The sequence below is a fragment of the Babylonia areolata genome, chromosome 28 (genome assembly GCF_041734735.1).
Source record: "Babylonia areolata isolate BAREFJ2019XMU chromosome 28, ASM4173473v1, whole genome shotgun sequence".
Taxonomy (NCBI): Eukaryota; Metazoa; Mollusca; class Gastropoda; order Neogastropoda; family Buccinidae; genus Babylonia; species Babylonia areolata.
Genome location: NC_134903.1, coordinates 14,553,328 through 14,571,305, shown reverse-complemented (window position 1 = coordinate 14,571,305; position 17,978 = coordinate 14,553,328). Strand labels below are relative to the sequence as shown.

General features: G+C 42.6%; 1 protein-coding gene across 1 annotated transcript in view; it reads right to left on the bottom strand.

The window, feature by feature from the left end:
* Positions 1–7,118: 7,118 nt before the first annotated feature.
* Positions 7,119–17,978, bottom strand: part of LOC143301990 (uncharacterized) — a 44,133-nt gene continuing 33,273 nt past the window's right edge. Inside the window, exons 11-14 of the mRNA XM_076616473.1 lie at positions 15,032–15,222; positions 12,656–13,534; positions 9,318–9,409; positions 7,119–7,347 (exon numbers count right to left, since the gene is read on the bottom strand). Coding sequence (XP_076472588.1) covers positions 7,229–7,347; positions 9,318–9,409; positions 12,656–13,534; positions 15,032–15,222 — 1,281 coding nt within the window. The 3' untranslated portion in view covers positions 7,119–7,228. The remainder of the gene's footprint in view (positions 7,348–9,317; positions 9,410–12,655; positions 13,535–15,031; positions 15,223–17,978) is intronic.

The following is a 17,978-nucleotide window of genomic DNA, read 5'->3' as shown; positions in this document are numbered from 1 at the left end:
ACAACAACAAAAAACAACAACCAACCAACCAACCAAAACAAAACAACAACAGAGACGACAACAAACAACAACAACAAAACAACCCAATGTTTCTGTGTGAAAACATCTGTTTTGTAAAAAAAAAAAAAAAAAAAAAAAAAAAGAAAAAGGAAGAAGCTGAATATCTTTGAGAATCAACCCAGCGAACATTGAAATCTAACTCTGTAGCCATATTTGGAGGTGGAGTGATGGTCTAGAGGTAACGCGTCCGCCTAGGAAACGAGAGAATCTGAGCGCGCTGGTTCGAATCACACGTCTCAGCTGCCGATATTTTCTCCCCTCCACCAGACCTTGAGTGGTGATCTGGACACTAGTCATTCGGATGAGACGATAAACCGAGGTCCCGTGTGCAGCATGCACTTAGCGCACGTAAAAGAACCCACGGCAACAAAAGGGTTGTTCCTGGCAAAATTCTGTAAGAAAAATCCACTTCGATAGGAAAAACGAATGAAAAAAACAACAACAAAAAACTGCACGCAGGAAAAAATACCAAAAAAATGGGTGGCGCTGTAGTGTAGCGACGCGCTTTCCCTGGGGAGAGCAGCCCGAATTTCACACAGAGAAATAGGTTGTGATAAAAAGAAATACAAATACAACTATCTACATGTCATATTGCTTCTGGTTTCTGATAGAAATGAGTCAGTCATTCTAACGTGCAGCTAACCTTGTTTCAGTTACGATAATGACAGAAGCAGTGTAGTACTCTACTATAATATATTTCAATATGCACTTCATTAGTTTTGCATAAATCGTGAATAGCAAACCGATAAGAAAAAAAGTCATACACAACACACACACACACACACACACACATTAAGCAGTTCTAGTTGGTAAATTTTACATGAAATGATTATGGTAATACATAACAGTTTCATATCAAGCCTTGCATGATAATCCCAATTCACATTTAGAACTGTAAAACTTCAGCAACGTCAACAAATGTTTTACGTTTTTACGTGAATAAAAAGATCAAGACAACGACACCAATGTCAAATATTTCACCAACATTCTTACAGGCAGGTAAAAAAAAAAAAACAGTATCAAATTCAAACTACTCAAAATAGAGTACATATTATTATTATTTGTACGTAGATTTGGGGCATATGGGTTCAGATGTAAGATTCGAAAAAAACAAACAACAAATGAATTTACACATACGCGCGCGCGCACTCACACACACACACACACACAGATGACAGTCATTATTCTACTTATATGTCACCGCAATCACCAACACCATCACCATCATCTAGGCCCTACAACACATCACAACAGGACACAGTGTAGAAAAATACAACAAAATACAGTATAGTACACAATACAGTAGAACACACAGCGAAATTCGATGCAATACGGTACGATACGTTACGATACAATACAATACAATGCATTACAATAGAATACAAAACAATGTACTACAATTCATTACAAAACCGACGCAAAACAATATGAATCGACGTAATGCAGAACAATACTATCACATATGTGACACGACGCAAACACAGAGACATCTTACGATGGAGTGATGGCCTAGAGGTAACGCGTCCGCCTAGGAAGCGAGAAAATCTGAACGCGCTGGTTCGAATCACGGCTCAGCCGCCGATATTTTCTCCCCCTCCACTAGACCTTGAGTGGTGGTCTGGACGCTAGTCATTCGGATGAGACGATAAACCGAGGTCCCGTGTGCAGCATTCACTTAGCGCACGTAAAAGAACCCACGGCAACAAAAGGGTTGTTTCTGGTAAAATTCTGTAGAAAAATTCACTTCGATAGGAAAAACAAATAAAACTGCACGCAGGAAAAAAAAAGAAAAAAAAAGGGTGGCGCTGTAGTATAGCGACGCGCTCTCCCTGGGGAGAGCAGCCCGAATTTCACACAGAGAAATCTGTTGTGATAAAAAGAAATACAAATACAAATACACCCATTAAATTTACAAATACAACACAGCATTGCGAAAAAACCCCCAAAAAACGAAAAAAAAAAAAAAAAAAAAAAAAAAGGAACGGAAAGCCAAAGAAACAAGACGGTCGAAACGAACCCAAACCTACTGAATGCTGTTCACAGTCGCAGCGCAGTCCTGTGAATCGTTATACAGTCGAGTCACTCACAATAATTATAATAAGTTCGTTATCACAAGTCAAGTCAACTTTAATTCATTAATCCCCAAAAGTAAAAATTCACAAACGGCCATGTGTTGCTCAAGCTCGCAATACAAAACATAAAACAAGCATCCGAAAGAGGTGTGTGTGTGTGTGTGTGCACCCACGCACACATTTTGCATATACACTTGCCCACAACATTATTATCACAACATCATACAAGTATGATGATGAATACACAAACACTTATTAGGAGACGCCTACGTATTCAATTATTTAATCAAAGGGATCGCATCAAATTACACTGACATATCTTTGAACAGGTTCCATATTCGAGAAAGGATTAGCAGTATTTAAAAAAAAAAAAAGAAAAAAGAAAAAAGACAACGAATACAAAGAAAAAACCCAAACAAAAATGACGCAATATAATGCAGTACAATACAATACAAATTAACACAAAATCGTAATCATACTAGCGACGCACACCACAAATTCAAACGCACACCGTTTTGTCTTAGTCGTGATGAACACAGACCGCGAATTGTGCCAGGAACTGTAGGGGCGTGAGGGGTGGGGCGGGGGTGGGGGGGAGGTGCGGGGGAAGGGGAGGAGGGGGGAGGGGAGGAGAAGAACAACAGCCAGAAAAAACAACAACAAAAAAACAAACAAACAACAAAACCCTGATAATAGAGAACGTTTCTAATAACGCCCGTCTGCACGCTGATTCATGTTCCAACGTCCCAGTCTGTCAGCAGCAACGTTATCTGTGCTGTGGACGAGGACGTTTTTTGTTTTTGTTTGTTTGTTTTGTGTTTGTGTGTGTGTGTGTGTGTGTGTGTGTGTGTGTGTGTGTGTGCGTGTGTGTGATACCCTCAAGTTACTGTGTGGAATTTCTCAATGAATTCGGTTTCTCTATTACTGCGGTTCACTTTTTTGGGGGACACCCGATATATATATATATATCTTTCTTTTTTTTCAAATGTATTTGCTTTAATATCAAAGCGGATTTTTCTACAGATTTTCGCAGAGGAAAACCCTTTTCTTGCCGTGGTGAATTATTTCACGTGCGCAAAGTGCGCTCTGCACTCGGGCCAGGTTTATCATCTCATCCAAATGGCTATTTTTTTGTATTTGTATTTCTTTTTATCACAACAGATTTCTCTCTGTGAAATTCGGGCTGCTCTCCCCAGGGAGAGCGCGTCGCTACACTACAGCGCCACCCTTTTGTATTTTTTCCTGCGTGCAGTTTTATTTGTTTTCCCTATCGAAGTGGATCTTTCCCACAGAAATTTGCCAGGAACAACCATTTTGTTGCCGTGGGTTCTTTTACGTGCGGCTAAGTACATGCTAGCACACAGGACCTCGGTTTATCGTCTCTTCAAAGTCTAGTGGAGGAAGGGAATGGAAAAAAAAAAGAAAAAAAAAAAGATCCCTCTTCGTATATGGAAATGGAAGCTGAGCACACTGGCTTCCTTAGCATGACGCGATACCCCACCGGGTCAACGCTGCACTTCATCTTCATCACCTCTACACTCCATCTCGCTCACTACGATCAGCTTCGGATCCACTCCACTTACGCATGCCCCGATTCAAACTCTCGACTGTTGGCCGCCGTTCTTTCTCTGTCTCTGGACCTTGCAATTGGAATGAACTTCCTCTTTCGCTTCGTCAAGTCTCCACACTCAGCTCTTTCAAGTCTGGCCTAAAAACCCACCTCTTCCCAAAATAGCCTCCCTTCCCTGCCTCTTCCTTGTCTTTAGTTTCTCCAGTTTTAGAGTTATGCGTGCGTGAGAATGACTGGTGCGAAAGCGCTTAGATTTGTCTATGCACAAGATTCAGCGCTATATAAGTACCATTATTATTATTATTATTATAACAGGAGGAAGGTGACGCTCATCTGGTAACACAGTGTCCGTCAGTGTCTGCGACCGATTTCCGCTCTCGCCCTTCCTGTCGCCCCCCCCCACCCCCCCCCAACCCCCCTCCCCATCCCCCCAAAACCAAACTGAGCGTCTGGTCGCGTTATTCGGATGAGACGATAAACCGAGGACCTGTGTGCAGTAGCACGCACTTGGCGCACTGAAATTAAAGCCCAGAAGACATGATAACTCAGGCGCTGTCCTCTGGCCAAAATTGACTGAAAGAAATCCACTCTGCCAGGTACGCAAATATACATGCATGCATGCACTCAAAGCCTGACTTAGCGCGTTGGGTTATGCTACTGTCAGACATCTGTGTGTGTGTGTGTGTGTGTTGGGGCTCATGTACGTTTATGTGTATTTGACTGTGCTTTCATATCTGTGAAACTGCATGTTTGGTGCATATCTGTTATGCATATGTGTGTGTATGTGTGAATGTGTGTCTGCATTTTTTTTTTTTTTACATTTATTTGTTTATTTATCATCATTGTTGTCTTTTTTTATTTATTTATTATTATTATTAATTAATTAATTTGATTTTATTTTAAAATTATATTATCATTATTTATTTATTTATTTATATATATATTTATTTATTTCATTTTATTTTGTACGCTTATAGTTGACTTCACCAAGTTTTGGCGCCTTTTTCATATTATTATTAGTAGTAGTAGTTCTCTTTTTTTAATGTATTTATCTTTTTTTTAAAAATATTTTTTTTTATGTATTTATCTTTTTTTTTTTCTCAAGGCCTGACTAAGCGCGTTGGGTTACTGCTGCTGGTCAGGCATCTGCTTGGCAGATGTGGTGTAGCGTATATGGATTTGTCCGAACGCAGTGACGCCTCCTTGAGCTACTGAAACTGAAACTGAAACTGCCCAGCAGATGTGGTGTAGCGCATGCGGATTTGCCGGGTCGCAGTTTCACCTCCTTGAGAAGCTGAAAGTGAATCTGTACTTCAGTGACGATGTTTCATTTTCATGTGTGGCTATCGAAAGTTCATGTCTATGACCCAACGTATCCTGTGGAGTGAAGGCCTAGAGGTAACGCGTCCGCCTAGGAAGTGAGAGAATCTGAGGGCGCTGGTTCGAATCACGGCTCAGCCGCCGATATTTTCTCCCCCTCCATTAGACCTTGAGTGGTGGTCTGGACGCTAGTCATTCGGATGAGACGATAAACCGAGGTCCCGTGTGCAGCATGTACTTAGCCGCACGTAAAAGAACCCACGGCAACAAAAGGGTTGTTCCTGGCAAAATTCTGTTAAAAAAAATCCACTTCGATAGGAAAAACAAATAAAACTGCACGCAGGAAAAAAAAAAAGAAAAAAAGAAGAAAAAAAAAGGGTGGCGCTGTAGTGTAGCGACGCGGTCTCCCTGGGGAGAGCAGCCCGAATTTCACACAGAGAAATCTGTTGTGATAAAAAGGAATACAAATACAAATACAACACGACAGTCATTCCTCTGTTCAATATCTCTCTGGGTTAAAAACATCATAGCATCGTTTTCGTTCAAACATCTTGCTGTTGACAATCATCACATTTTCGTTCAAAATCTTTCTCTGTGAGAGAGAGAGAGAGAGAGAGAGAGAGAGAGAGAGAGAGAGAGAGAGAGAGAGAGAGAGAGAGAGAGAGAGAGAGAGAGAGAGAAACACTCATGAAAATACTCCAATAAACACTCTCGCACACGAACGCACAAAAACCCCAAACACACACACACACACACACACACACACACAGATATCAAACCAAACAACACAACAGACACGATAGAGCGTCTAAGGGATACACACAGAGAACACACACACACACACACACACACACACACACACACACACAGATATCAAACCAAACAACACAACAGACACGGTATAGCGTCTAAGGAATACACACAGAAAACACACACACACACACACACACACACAGATATCAAACCAAACAACACAACAGACACGGTATAGCGTCTAAGGAATACACACAGAAAAGACACACACACACACACACACACACACACACACACACACACACACATACACACACAAAGATATCAAACCAAACAACACAACAGACACGGTATAGCGTCTAAGGAATACACACAGAGAACACACACACACACACACACACACACACACATCAAACAAAAACAACACAACAGACACGATATAACGTACACACAGAGAAGACATACACGCACACACACACACACACATCATCAAACAAAAACAACACAACAGACACGATATAACGTACACACAGAGAAGACATACACGCACACACACACACACACCTCTTCCCTGGACACTGGCTATCCTCACCCACACCAACACACAGACAACCAACACACACACAGACAAACAAACAAACAGACATACACAGACAACTGAACACACACACACACACAAACAAACACACGCACACAGATGCAAACAAACAGACTCGCACAGACAAACAAACACACGCACAGATACAGACACACACAGACAAACACAAACACACACACACACACAGATAGAAACAGACTCGCACAGACAAACAAACAGACACACACAGACAAACACACACACACAAATACAAACAAACAGACTCGCACAGACAAACAAACAAACACAGACAAATAAGCAAACAGATACACTCAAACGAATAAAGAGATAGACAGACAGACAGACAGACAGACAGACAAACGAACAGGCTGACAGACGAACGAATAAACAGACAGACAGACGAACGAATAAACAGACATACAGACAAATGAATAAACAGACATACAGACAGACAGAGAAACGAATAGACAGACAGACAGACGAACGAATAAACAGACAGAGAAACGAATACACAGACGGACAGAGAAACGAAAAACAAGCAGACATGCGAACAAATAAACAGGCAGACAGACAGACAGACAGACATAACAATAAACATTCAGACAGACAGGCAAACATATAAACAGGCAGACAGACAGACAGACAGACAGACAAAACGAATTAACAAACAAACAGACAAACGAATACACAGACAGAGAAGCAAAACACACACACACACACACACACACACACACACACACACACAGACACAAAGAGGGGCGTGCAGCACGAGCTTCACGGACTGCACGTGCCCAAGGCAGGGTGAGTTCTAGCACAGGGCAGGGCGGGGCTGGAGGCTGAACTGAGGCTGGAGGCTCAGGTCCTAGCTCGGTGCGTCAGACGGTAGATGCTCTGGTGGAAGAGCAGGTCCAGCAGCTCTCCGATGGACAGCACGCTGGCCCCCACGAACAGCCCCATGGACCCCCCAATGTCACCTGGAGACAGGTCATCATGCTGATGATGGTGATGATGATGATGATGGTGATGATGATGATGATGGTGGTGATGATGATGATGATGACAGCCCCATGGACACCATAATGTCACTTGGAGACAGTCATGCTGATGGTGATGATGATGATGGTGATGGTGGTGGTGATGATGATGATGGTGGTGATGATGATGGCGGTGATGATGGTGGTGATAATGGTGATGATGATGATGGTGATGATGCTGGTGATGATGATGATGATGATGATGATGACAGCTCCATGGACCCCCCTATGTCAGCCGGGTAGTCATGATGGTGATGATGGTGGTGATGATGATGATGATGATGATGATGATGGTGATGATGATGATGTTGATGGTGATGATGATGATGAAAATTGTGGTGATGATGATGATGATGATGATAGTGATGATGATGATGATGATGGTGATGATGTTGATGGTGATGATGTTGATGGTGATGATGATGGTGGTGATGATGGTGGTGATGGTGGTGATGGTGATGATGGTGGTGATGATGATGGCGGTGATGATGGTGGTGATGGTGATGATGATGATGATGATGATGATGCTGATGATGATGATGATGATGATGCTGATGATGATGGTGGTGATGATGATGATGATGATGATGATGATGATGATGACAACTCCATGGACCCCCCTATGTCAGCCGGATAGTCATGATGGTGATGATGGTGGTGATGATGATGATGATGATGATGATGATGATGATGATGACAGCTCCATGGACCCCCCTATGTCAGCCGGATAGTCATGATGGTGATGATGGTGGTGATGATGATGATGAAAATAGTGGTGATGATGATGATGATGATGATAGTGATGATGATGTTGATGGTGATGGTGGTGATGTTGATGGTGATGGTGATGATGTTGATGGTGATGATGATGGTGGTGATGGTGATGATGATGATGGTGATGATGATGATGATGGTGGTGATGATGATGATGAAAATAGTGGTGATGATGATGATGATGGTGGTGATGATGATGATGAAAATAGTGGTGATGATGATGATGATGATGGCGATGATGATGGTGGTGATGGTGATGATGTTGATGGTGATGATGTTGATGGTGATGATGATGATGTTGATGGTGATGGCGATGATGATGGTGGTGATGGTGATGATGATGATGGTGATGATGATAGTGATGGTGATGATGATGATATTGATGGTGATGATGATGATGGTGAGGTTCTAGTCATTCGGATGAAACGATAAACCGAGGTCACCCCGTGTGCAACAGGCACTTGGCGCACTGAAAAAGAACCCATGGCAACAAAAGTGGTTGTCCTCCGGCAAAATTCTGCAGGAGAAGAAGAAGAAGAAGAAATTCAGCTCCGATAGGCAAGCAAAAATGTATATGCATACTCTAAAGGCCTAACTAAGCGCGTTCGGGTTTTTAGCTACTGCTCAGGTATCTGCCAATCAGATGTGGTGCAGCGTGTATGGAATTGTCCGAACGCAATGACGCCTCCTTGAGAAAGTGAAGCTGAATTGATTAAATCAAAGACGGGCGCAATAGCCGAGTGGTTAAAGCGTTGGACTGCCAATCTGAGGGTCTCGGGTTCGAATCACGGTGACGGTGCTTGGTGGGTAAAGGGTGGAGATTTTTACCATCTCCCAGGTCAACATATGTGCAGACCTGCTAGTGCCTGAACTCCCTTCGTGTGTATATATGCAAGCAGAAGATCAAATACGCACGTTAAAGATCCTGTAATCCATGTCAGCGTTCGGTGGGTTATGGAAACAAGAACATACTCAGCATGCACACCCCCGAAAACGGAGTATGGCTGCCTACATGGCGGGGTAAAAACGGTCATACACGTAAAAGCCCACTCGTGTGCATACGAGTGAACGCAGAAGAAGAAGAAGAAGATTAAATCAAAGTCAACAGCAGACAGGACAAACGGAGCGGAACTTACAGAGAAGGGCGAACAGGTCATAGGCGATCTGTTGGGTGATCTGTTCATAGCTCTTCTCTCTGTAGAACACGTCCAGCTGCAGGAAGTTCTCTCTGCGCATGTCCGGAAACCAACCGACCGACCAACAGACAACAGTGGTTATTGGCCATTCTTGTCATCATCGTATCTATCGTTTTTTGGTTTTTTTTTTTTGGCGATAACTGGGAACAATTAAAAGAAGGAAATAGGCTAACAGAAGAAACAGTGAACCAGAAAGACAAAGTCAGATACACACGCTCTCTCTCACTCACTTGCACACCTACATGGCCGAGCACACGCGCGCACGCACAAACACACACACACACACACACACGTGCAGATGTGAGAATCTACACTCACATGTTTCAGGTGCACTATTTCACGACATGACACGATTTGTCCCATTGAGCATTTCTCAATGGGGGGGTGCATTGGCTGTATCAGTTGGCCGTTGGACTTCTGCTCCAATCTCCACCAAGGATCAGGGGTTCGAGGCCCCGTTTCGGCATGGTGTTGTGTACTTGGGGAAGGTACTTTACTCCCATTTTCCTCAGTATACCAATGTAAGAATGGGTACCTTCTGACCTTATCAGTGTTTACACTCCCGCAAGAAATCCCCGCTCTTCCTCTTGACTGTTACCTTTTGAAACTTCCTCGTGTCAGTACAAGAACCTATGGTGAACGTTCTTTCTTCTTTGCTGCTCCTCACATCTGGAACAACCTTGCTCATCATATCCGTGCATCTGATTCTATTTCTGCTTTTCGCTCAATCACTAAAAACATATCTTTTTAAAACCTATCTCAGCCTCAGCTTCCTTGTTCTCCAACACCGTGCATATCAGCTCACTTTGGATGTGTGTACAGTGGGAAAGGGAGAGTGTGTGTGTGTGGGGGGGGCGGGGGGGCGGGGGGGGGGGGGGGCGAGAGGTTTTTGAGAAAAGAGTGGTCATGAATGTTTTATGTAACTTGTAATATTTTTCTTTCATGTAAAGCGCCCTGAGCTCTTAGAGAGAAAGGGCGCTATATAAATGTACATTATTATTATTGTTATCATTATTATTATTATTATTATTACCCAACTTCGGTCGGGGATGGTTAATCAAACAAGATGGCGGAAAGGAGAGGATTGGGCCCCGCCTTCCTGTGCCGAGCGCTGGAGCCAGTTGCATTGCTCGGACGGAAGAGCTTAGTGTGGTCGTAACCCGCTACTACTAACTGTATGTAGTATGGAACTGACCAATCACGTAGTTCGGTCAACGTAGGCATTTAGTCACGTGTAACTGTCAAAAAAGTTAGAACCAGGCAATGCAACTGGCTCGTGGACACTGTGGATATATGGAATCACTGTCCTCGATGGCCGTTTAAGGCTATGAGGCCTTTAATCTTTTGAAATTTCTTAATTAAAAACAAACAAAACAAAACAAAAAAACAACAAAACCCAAACAACCCAACAACACACCAACAACTATGAAATGATAACAACAACAACAACAACATCAATGAGAATAATAATAATAATAATAATAATAACAATAATGATGATGATGATGATACTACAAGTACTACTACTACCACTTCTACTACTACTACTACTGATAATAATAATAACAACAACAACAACATTGATGATACTACTACTACTACTATTAATCATAATAATGATAATGATAATAATATAATAATAATGATACTACTAGTAGTAGTAGTAGTAGTACTACTACTACTACTACTACTGCTACTATAATTAATGCGTATATGGATTTGTCCGAACGCAGTGACGCCTCCTTGAGCTACTGAAACTGAAACTATAATAATGATAACGACAACAACAACAACAACTGAAGATAACAACCCTAAATGAACTGGTGTTCAGTATGGATAAGACCCAAAATACAAAACAGACAGATAATGAAAACATAAGAGCAGAAATATATCCAATCTTTTTTTTAAATATATATTTTATTCTATATTATTCTATTTAATTTTTTTTTTGGTGGCTGCAGTTCTCAGTTGCATGCAGGTCATGGAGCACCCGCTTTTTTTCTTTCTTTTTTGAGTGCTTCCCGCGCCTTTTTCATTGGCAAAAAACAAAACAAAAAACCCCACCAAAAAACAAAAAAACCCAACTCTTTTTCATTTTTGTTTCTCTTCTTTTTTTCAATTTTTTTTTTTTTTTTTTTTTTTTTTTTTTTACTTCATTCCCCCTCCCCTGCCTGACCCTCTCCCCCCTCCTACCGAAAGCCAGACCGAAAATCTGGTATAATATTGTCACTGACAATCCTTACAAACTATGTCGAAATGCGTCAATCAGTTGCTTATAACGTATCACGCGATATAATATTATTTCAGAGATTTTCTCTTTACAGTGGACACAAACAAACGAAATAAAATTCTAGTCTGGTCACGTCTACGATTTTGTATACTTACATGTATTACAAATTGTGAACCACCCTCACCCAACTCTTTTTTTTTTTTCCCACACTGACATATCTTTACATCTCTGTCTGTCTGTGTCTCTCTCTCCCCTCTGTCTCTCCCTCTCTCTGTCTTTCACATAATGTGTCTATCTGTCCATATCCCTATTACCCGTCGCCTTATTTGCTGCCTTTTATGTCTCTTACATCTGTGTTTAAAATTTTATCGTTATTTTTCTGTGTTAATTTCACTTGAATCATTCATGTGTAGCATTCATGCTAGGGTTTTGTTGTTGTTTTTCCCTTGGTGTGTGTGTGTGTGTGTGTGTGTGCGTGTGTGCGTGTGTGTGTTACTCGCTTCCGTTCCGTACAGATGTGAGTGATGTTGTCTCTCAGTTTGACGCTGTGTTATACTCGTACATTATACATGTATTAAGTATTCAGTATAACTACATTTATATGCGTACATGTTTGTGTGTCTCTTAGAACAACGGAAGATGTGTAAGTCGGCCAAAGTGCTAATATCTTCACCGTTGGAAAATAAAGATTCATTCATTCATTCATTCATTCCCCACCCCCATGAATCCTAAATTTTCAGTAGTTCGAACAGCACTTACATAAGTATGGTGTTATGACACATAATCATTATAAGAAATATGTACTGAACTTATTGAAAAAAATTATTCAAATCAACGCAGAAATGTTGATCCCTGGACAGAATCTGCCACCGAATGTGATGGGCCCTCTACGGGATGCAATTTTCCCCTCAGCTCGTCGCTGTTCACATGAAAATAAATAAATATAGCACATGATTTCGAGCTATTCTCAACACAAGAAATATACCCACTCATCTGAACACAAACTAGCAAAAAACTGAACAGATGATCAATGATGAGAATCATTCACCTGATGAAGTCGGTCTCGATGTTGCTGACCTTGAGGTAGTTCTCCAGGTCGGCCATCAGGTCTTGCAGACTCTTCAGAAACAGGCTATCGGCGCTTCCTACCAGGAAGCGGAAGTCGAACCGTTGTCGGTAGTCGTTAAACTCATCGTCCATTTCCTGTACAATGTCCGACATGTTCCGCAGAAACGCCGACATGTTTTTGTACTCGTAGTAAAGCAGCATATCTTCATCATTGACCACGGCCTCCCAAATACTGGCAGTCGCCATCTTAATCTTGTCCCAGTTGTCGAAGATCTTCTGCCCGCGAAGCCTCAAGGATTGGAAGAACACTTTCAAGTCGCTGATGCCGATGTAAATATTTTGTGACGTCAATTCTTTGGCAATTTCTAGCTTGGTGACGTTTCCGTGAATGACGTAACCCCGCGCCATCAGCATGCTGTAATGGAGACGTTTCAGGATGGAATTTTCCAGGTCGAACAGCGAGCTCTTCAGGCTGACGATGTTGTTTAAACTCTCCCGAACGGCAGTTTCGTAAGTTCTCCACATTCTCTCGAAGGTCGCCAACCGTTCTTGAATTATTCGAAGCGGATACTCAATGGACTCAAAGTAGAACGTGCTTTTACTGTGAAGGTATCGCCTGCCCCGCCAGAGGAACTCCACATCGGCGTAATACATGTCGTCTTTGTCCAAAGTCCCGTTCTCGTAAGCGCCCATGGCCAGCTCAGCAAATCTCTCCACCGCTGCTCTGAATTTGAGGATGTCGTCACCGACTCTGTTGCTGTATCTGGTGGCGTAGCTGGAGTGGAAGAGGGATTCTTTGAGCAAAGGTTTGGGGGTGATGTAGACGTTGTCTTTGCGGGGTTCTTTGAGGAATTTGTACCTGTACACACACACACACACACACACACACATGCCCACACACACACACACACAAACACACACACACACACACACAAGGAACACATGCGCACGCGCGCATACACACACACGCATACGCAGATAAACACACTGAAAACAGTTTATTGCAGCTACAGTCAATATGTCAACCCAATACAATGTTATTAAGTCACACTCTTCTTGGAATGTTTTTATTATTTTAAATGTTTCTTCCCCCTTCCCTCTCCTCTCCCCCTACCCATAGATTTATATATTGGTATCCCTCTCCCTTATATATATATATATATATATATATATCTTACACGTATGTCTTTCTTACTCAAAATCAGACAATTGAATGTGATTATTTACCCTATTAATTATACCTTTTGAACTGAATATGAAAGGCGCAACAACGGTGCGGTTAATAAAACGTTGGAAAATCAGTCTACGGGTCCTGGGTTCGAACACCCGGGTCGAGGCGCCAAGAGGGGGTCAAGAGTGGAGAATTTTTTCCACGTCAGCAGGTGTGTAGATCTGCACCTGTGTGTGCACGAACGCAGGAGATCAAATGCGAACGTTAATTAACCCCCCCCCCCCCCTCCACCATCCCCGGATCAAATACGCGCTTTAAAACTCCTGTTCTTCATGTCAGCAATCAGTGGGTCATGGAAACACCAACATTCCTTGCACTGGAGTACACCCCCTGAAAACGGAACATAGCTGCCTGCATGGTGGGGTTAAAAACTACGTAAAATCCCACTGGTATATACGTGTTATTGTGGGTGGTTGCAGCCCACGAACGCAGAAGAAAAATCAGAAGGAAGAGGAGGAGGAGGAGAAGAAGAAGAAGAGAAGATGGAGGAGAAGGAGGAGGAGGACAACAATAACAATAACATGAACAATAACAATAACATGAACAATAACAACAACATGAACAATAACAACAGCATCAAGAAGAAGAAGAAGAAGAAAATGAATAAAGCATGTTGAAAAAGAGGAAGAAGAAGAAGAAGAAGAAGAAGAAGAAGAAGAATGAATAAAGCAAGTTGAAAAAGAGGAGGAAGAAGAGGAGGAGGACGAGGGGGGGGCAGGGGGGGGGGGTGGGGGAAGAAAGATTGAATAAGGAAAAGGAGAAGCAGAAGAAGAAGAAGAAGAAGAAAATACTTTGTCAGTTGACACCAAATTTGGCTTCTTTTTTTATTTTTTTGTGCCCATCTCAGAGATGCAATATTGTTTTAAACAAGATGACTGGAAAGAACTGAATTTTTTTCTATTTTTATGCCAAATTGGGTGTCAACTGACAAAGTATCTGCAGAGAAAATGGCAATGTTAAAGTTTACCACGGACACACAGACACACAGACACACACACACACACACACAGAGACAACCGAACACCGGGTTAAAACATAGACTCTCATTGTTTACACAAGTGAGTCAAAAAAGCAAGGTGAATAATAATAATAATAATAATGATAATAAGATGAAGCCTGCGTTACCTGAAAACGGGCGTGCCATTGAAGTAAGCGCTGTACAGGTCAGTGTAGTTGAGAAAAGCCCGATCAGCCAAGTCCATCTTGGCATTCAAGGTGGTCATCACAATCTTGTACAGGCTTTCCCTCACAGCTGGTGTGGTGATATTGGGGTCGGCCAGTGTCCATATGCGCGACTCCGTGAGGTTGGCGTATTCCTGGAAAAAATAACAACAACAACAACCTGGTATATGTTTCCGTTTCCGTTTCCGTTTCCAAGGAGGCGTCGTTCACTGCGTTCGGACAAATCCATATATCCTACACCACCATCTCCTCGGGGTGGGTGGGGTGGGGTGGGGGTGGGGGGGGGGGGGGGGATAGATGCCGTCTGACCAAACACAGCACGTTTAGTCAGGCCTTCAGTGCATGCGTTGATATTTGTGTACCTATTTGTGTGTCAGAGTCAATTTCTTCCATAGAATTCTTACCAGAGGACAATCTTTTTTTTTTTTTTTTTTTTTTAATTGCCTTGAGAGTTCTTTTTCAGTGCGCCAAGTGCCTGCTGTACGCGGGACCTCGGTTTATCGTCTCACCCGAATGACTAGACGCACAGTTTTTTTTGGTTTTTTTTTCCAAGTCAGATCCAGATTCCAACCCAGACCTGCTGGGACTCTGTACTGGCATATATGGGTCTTAGTCATTTTGCCAGCTTTCTTTTAAACCCTCTCTCTCTTTTTCTCTCTGATGAGCGTCTTAGTCATTCTGCTAGCTTCCTTTTAAACAATCTCTCTCTCTTTCTCTCTCTCTGATAAGCGTCTCAGTCATTCTCCTGAACTCTCTCTCTTTCTCTCTCTGTCTCTCTCTCTCTGATAAGCGTCTTAGTCCTTTTGCCAGCTTCCTCCTAAACCTTCTCTCTCTCTCTGATAAGCGTCTTAGTCCTTTTGCCAGCTTCCTCCTAAACCTTCTCTCTCTCTCTGATAAGCGTCTTAGTCATTCTGCCAGCTTCCTCCTAAACCCTCTCTCTCTGTCTCTCTCTCTGATAAGCGTCTTAGTCATTCTGCCAGCTTCCTCCTAAACCCTCTCTCTCTGTCTCTCTCTCTGATAAGCGTCTTAGTCATTCTGCCAGCTTCCTCCTAAACCCTCTCTCTCTGTCTCTCTCTCTGATAAGCGTCTTAGTCATTCTGCAAACTTCCTCCTAAACCCTCTCTCTCTTTCTCTTTCTGTCTCTCTTTCTCTCTCTGCTTCTGTCTCTCTCTCTCTCAGATAAGCGTTAGTCATTCTGCCAGCTTCCTCCTAAACCCTCTCTCTAGCTCTCTTTCTCTCTCTAGCTGTCTCTCTCTCTCTCTGATAAGCGTCTTAATCATTCTGCCAGCTTCCTCCTAAACCCCCTCTCTTTCTCTCTCTATTTGTCTCTCTCTCTCTGATAAGCGTCTTAGTCATTCTGCCAACTTCCTCCTAAACCCCCTCTCTTTTTCTCTCTCTGTCTCTCTCTCTGATAAGTGTCTTAATCATTCTGCTAGCTTCCTCCAAACCCCCCTCTCTCTTTCTCTCTCTGTCTCTCTCTCTGATAAGCGTCTTAATCATTCTGCTAGCTTCCTCCTAACCCCCCTCTCTTTTTCTCTCTCTGTCTCTCTCTCTGATAAGCGTTTTAGTCATTCTGCTTGCTTCCTTCTAAACCCCCTGTCTCTGTCTCTCTCTCTGATAAGCGTCTTAGTCATTCTGCCAGCTTTCTCCTAACCCTCTCTCTCTTTCTCAGTCTCTCTCTCTAATAAGCGTCTTAGTCGTTCTGCCAGCTTCCTTTTAAACCCTCTCTCTCTTTCTCTCTCCGTCTCTCTCTCTCTCATAAGGGTCTTTGTCATTCTGCTAGCTTCCTCTTAAACCCCCTCTCTCTCTTTCTGTCTCTGTCTCTCTGATAGGCGTCTTAGTCATCTCTCTCTCTCTGATAAGCGTCTTAGTCATTCTGCTTGCTTCCTCCTAAACCCCCTGTCTCTGTCTCTCTCTCTGATAAGCGTCTTAGTCATTCTGCCAGCTTTCTCCTAAACCCCCTCTCTCTTTCTCTTTCTGTCTCTGTCTCTCTCTCTGATAAGCGTCTTAGTCATTCTGCCAGCTTTCTCCTAAACCCCCTCTCTCTTTCTCTTTCTGTCTCTCTCTCTGATAAGGGTCTTAGTCATTCTGCTAGCTTCCTCTTAAACTCTTTCTCTTTTTTTCTGTCTCTGTCTCTCTCTCTGATAAGCGTTTTAGTCATTCTGCCAGCTTCCTCTTAAACCTTCTCTCTCTCTCTGTGTCTCCGTCTCTGTCTGTCTGTCTGTCTCTCGTTTCATCTGTTCTCTCTTCTTCTCTTCTTCACTGCCTTCACTCTCGCCCCCACCTCACTCTCTCTTCTATCTCTTCTTCCTATTTCAATTTTCTCTCTTCATTTTTTCTCTCTGGTGGTTTACTTTCTCAATTTTGTGCACCAGAGCTGGGTAAAAAAAACAACACAACAACAACAAAACAACAAATTCAAACAACATTCTTGTCATTGTGCTTATCTCAATATCATGGAAAACCCATAATGTTGTTCGTTCGTTCGTTTGATATCGATCGTACAAACAATACTCCTGTCATTGTGCTCCTCTCAGTACCATGGAAAAGCCAAACGTTCGTTCGTTTGATCGACCGTACAAAATAAACAACATTCTTGTGTTGTATTGTTTAACTCTTTTTTGTCACAACAGATTTCTCTGTGTGAAATTCAGGCTACTCTCCCCCCAGGTAGAGCGCGTCGCTACACTGAGAGCGCCACCCATTTTTTGGTATTTTATCTGCCTGCAGTTTTATTTGTTTTCCCATCGAAGTGGATTTTTCTACAGAATTTTGCCTGGGACAAACATTTTGTTGCCATGGGTTCTTTTACGTGCACTAAATGCATGCTGCAGACGGGTCCTAGGTTTATCGTCTCATCCGAATGACTAGCGTCCAGACCACCACTCAA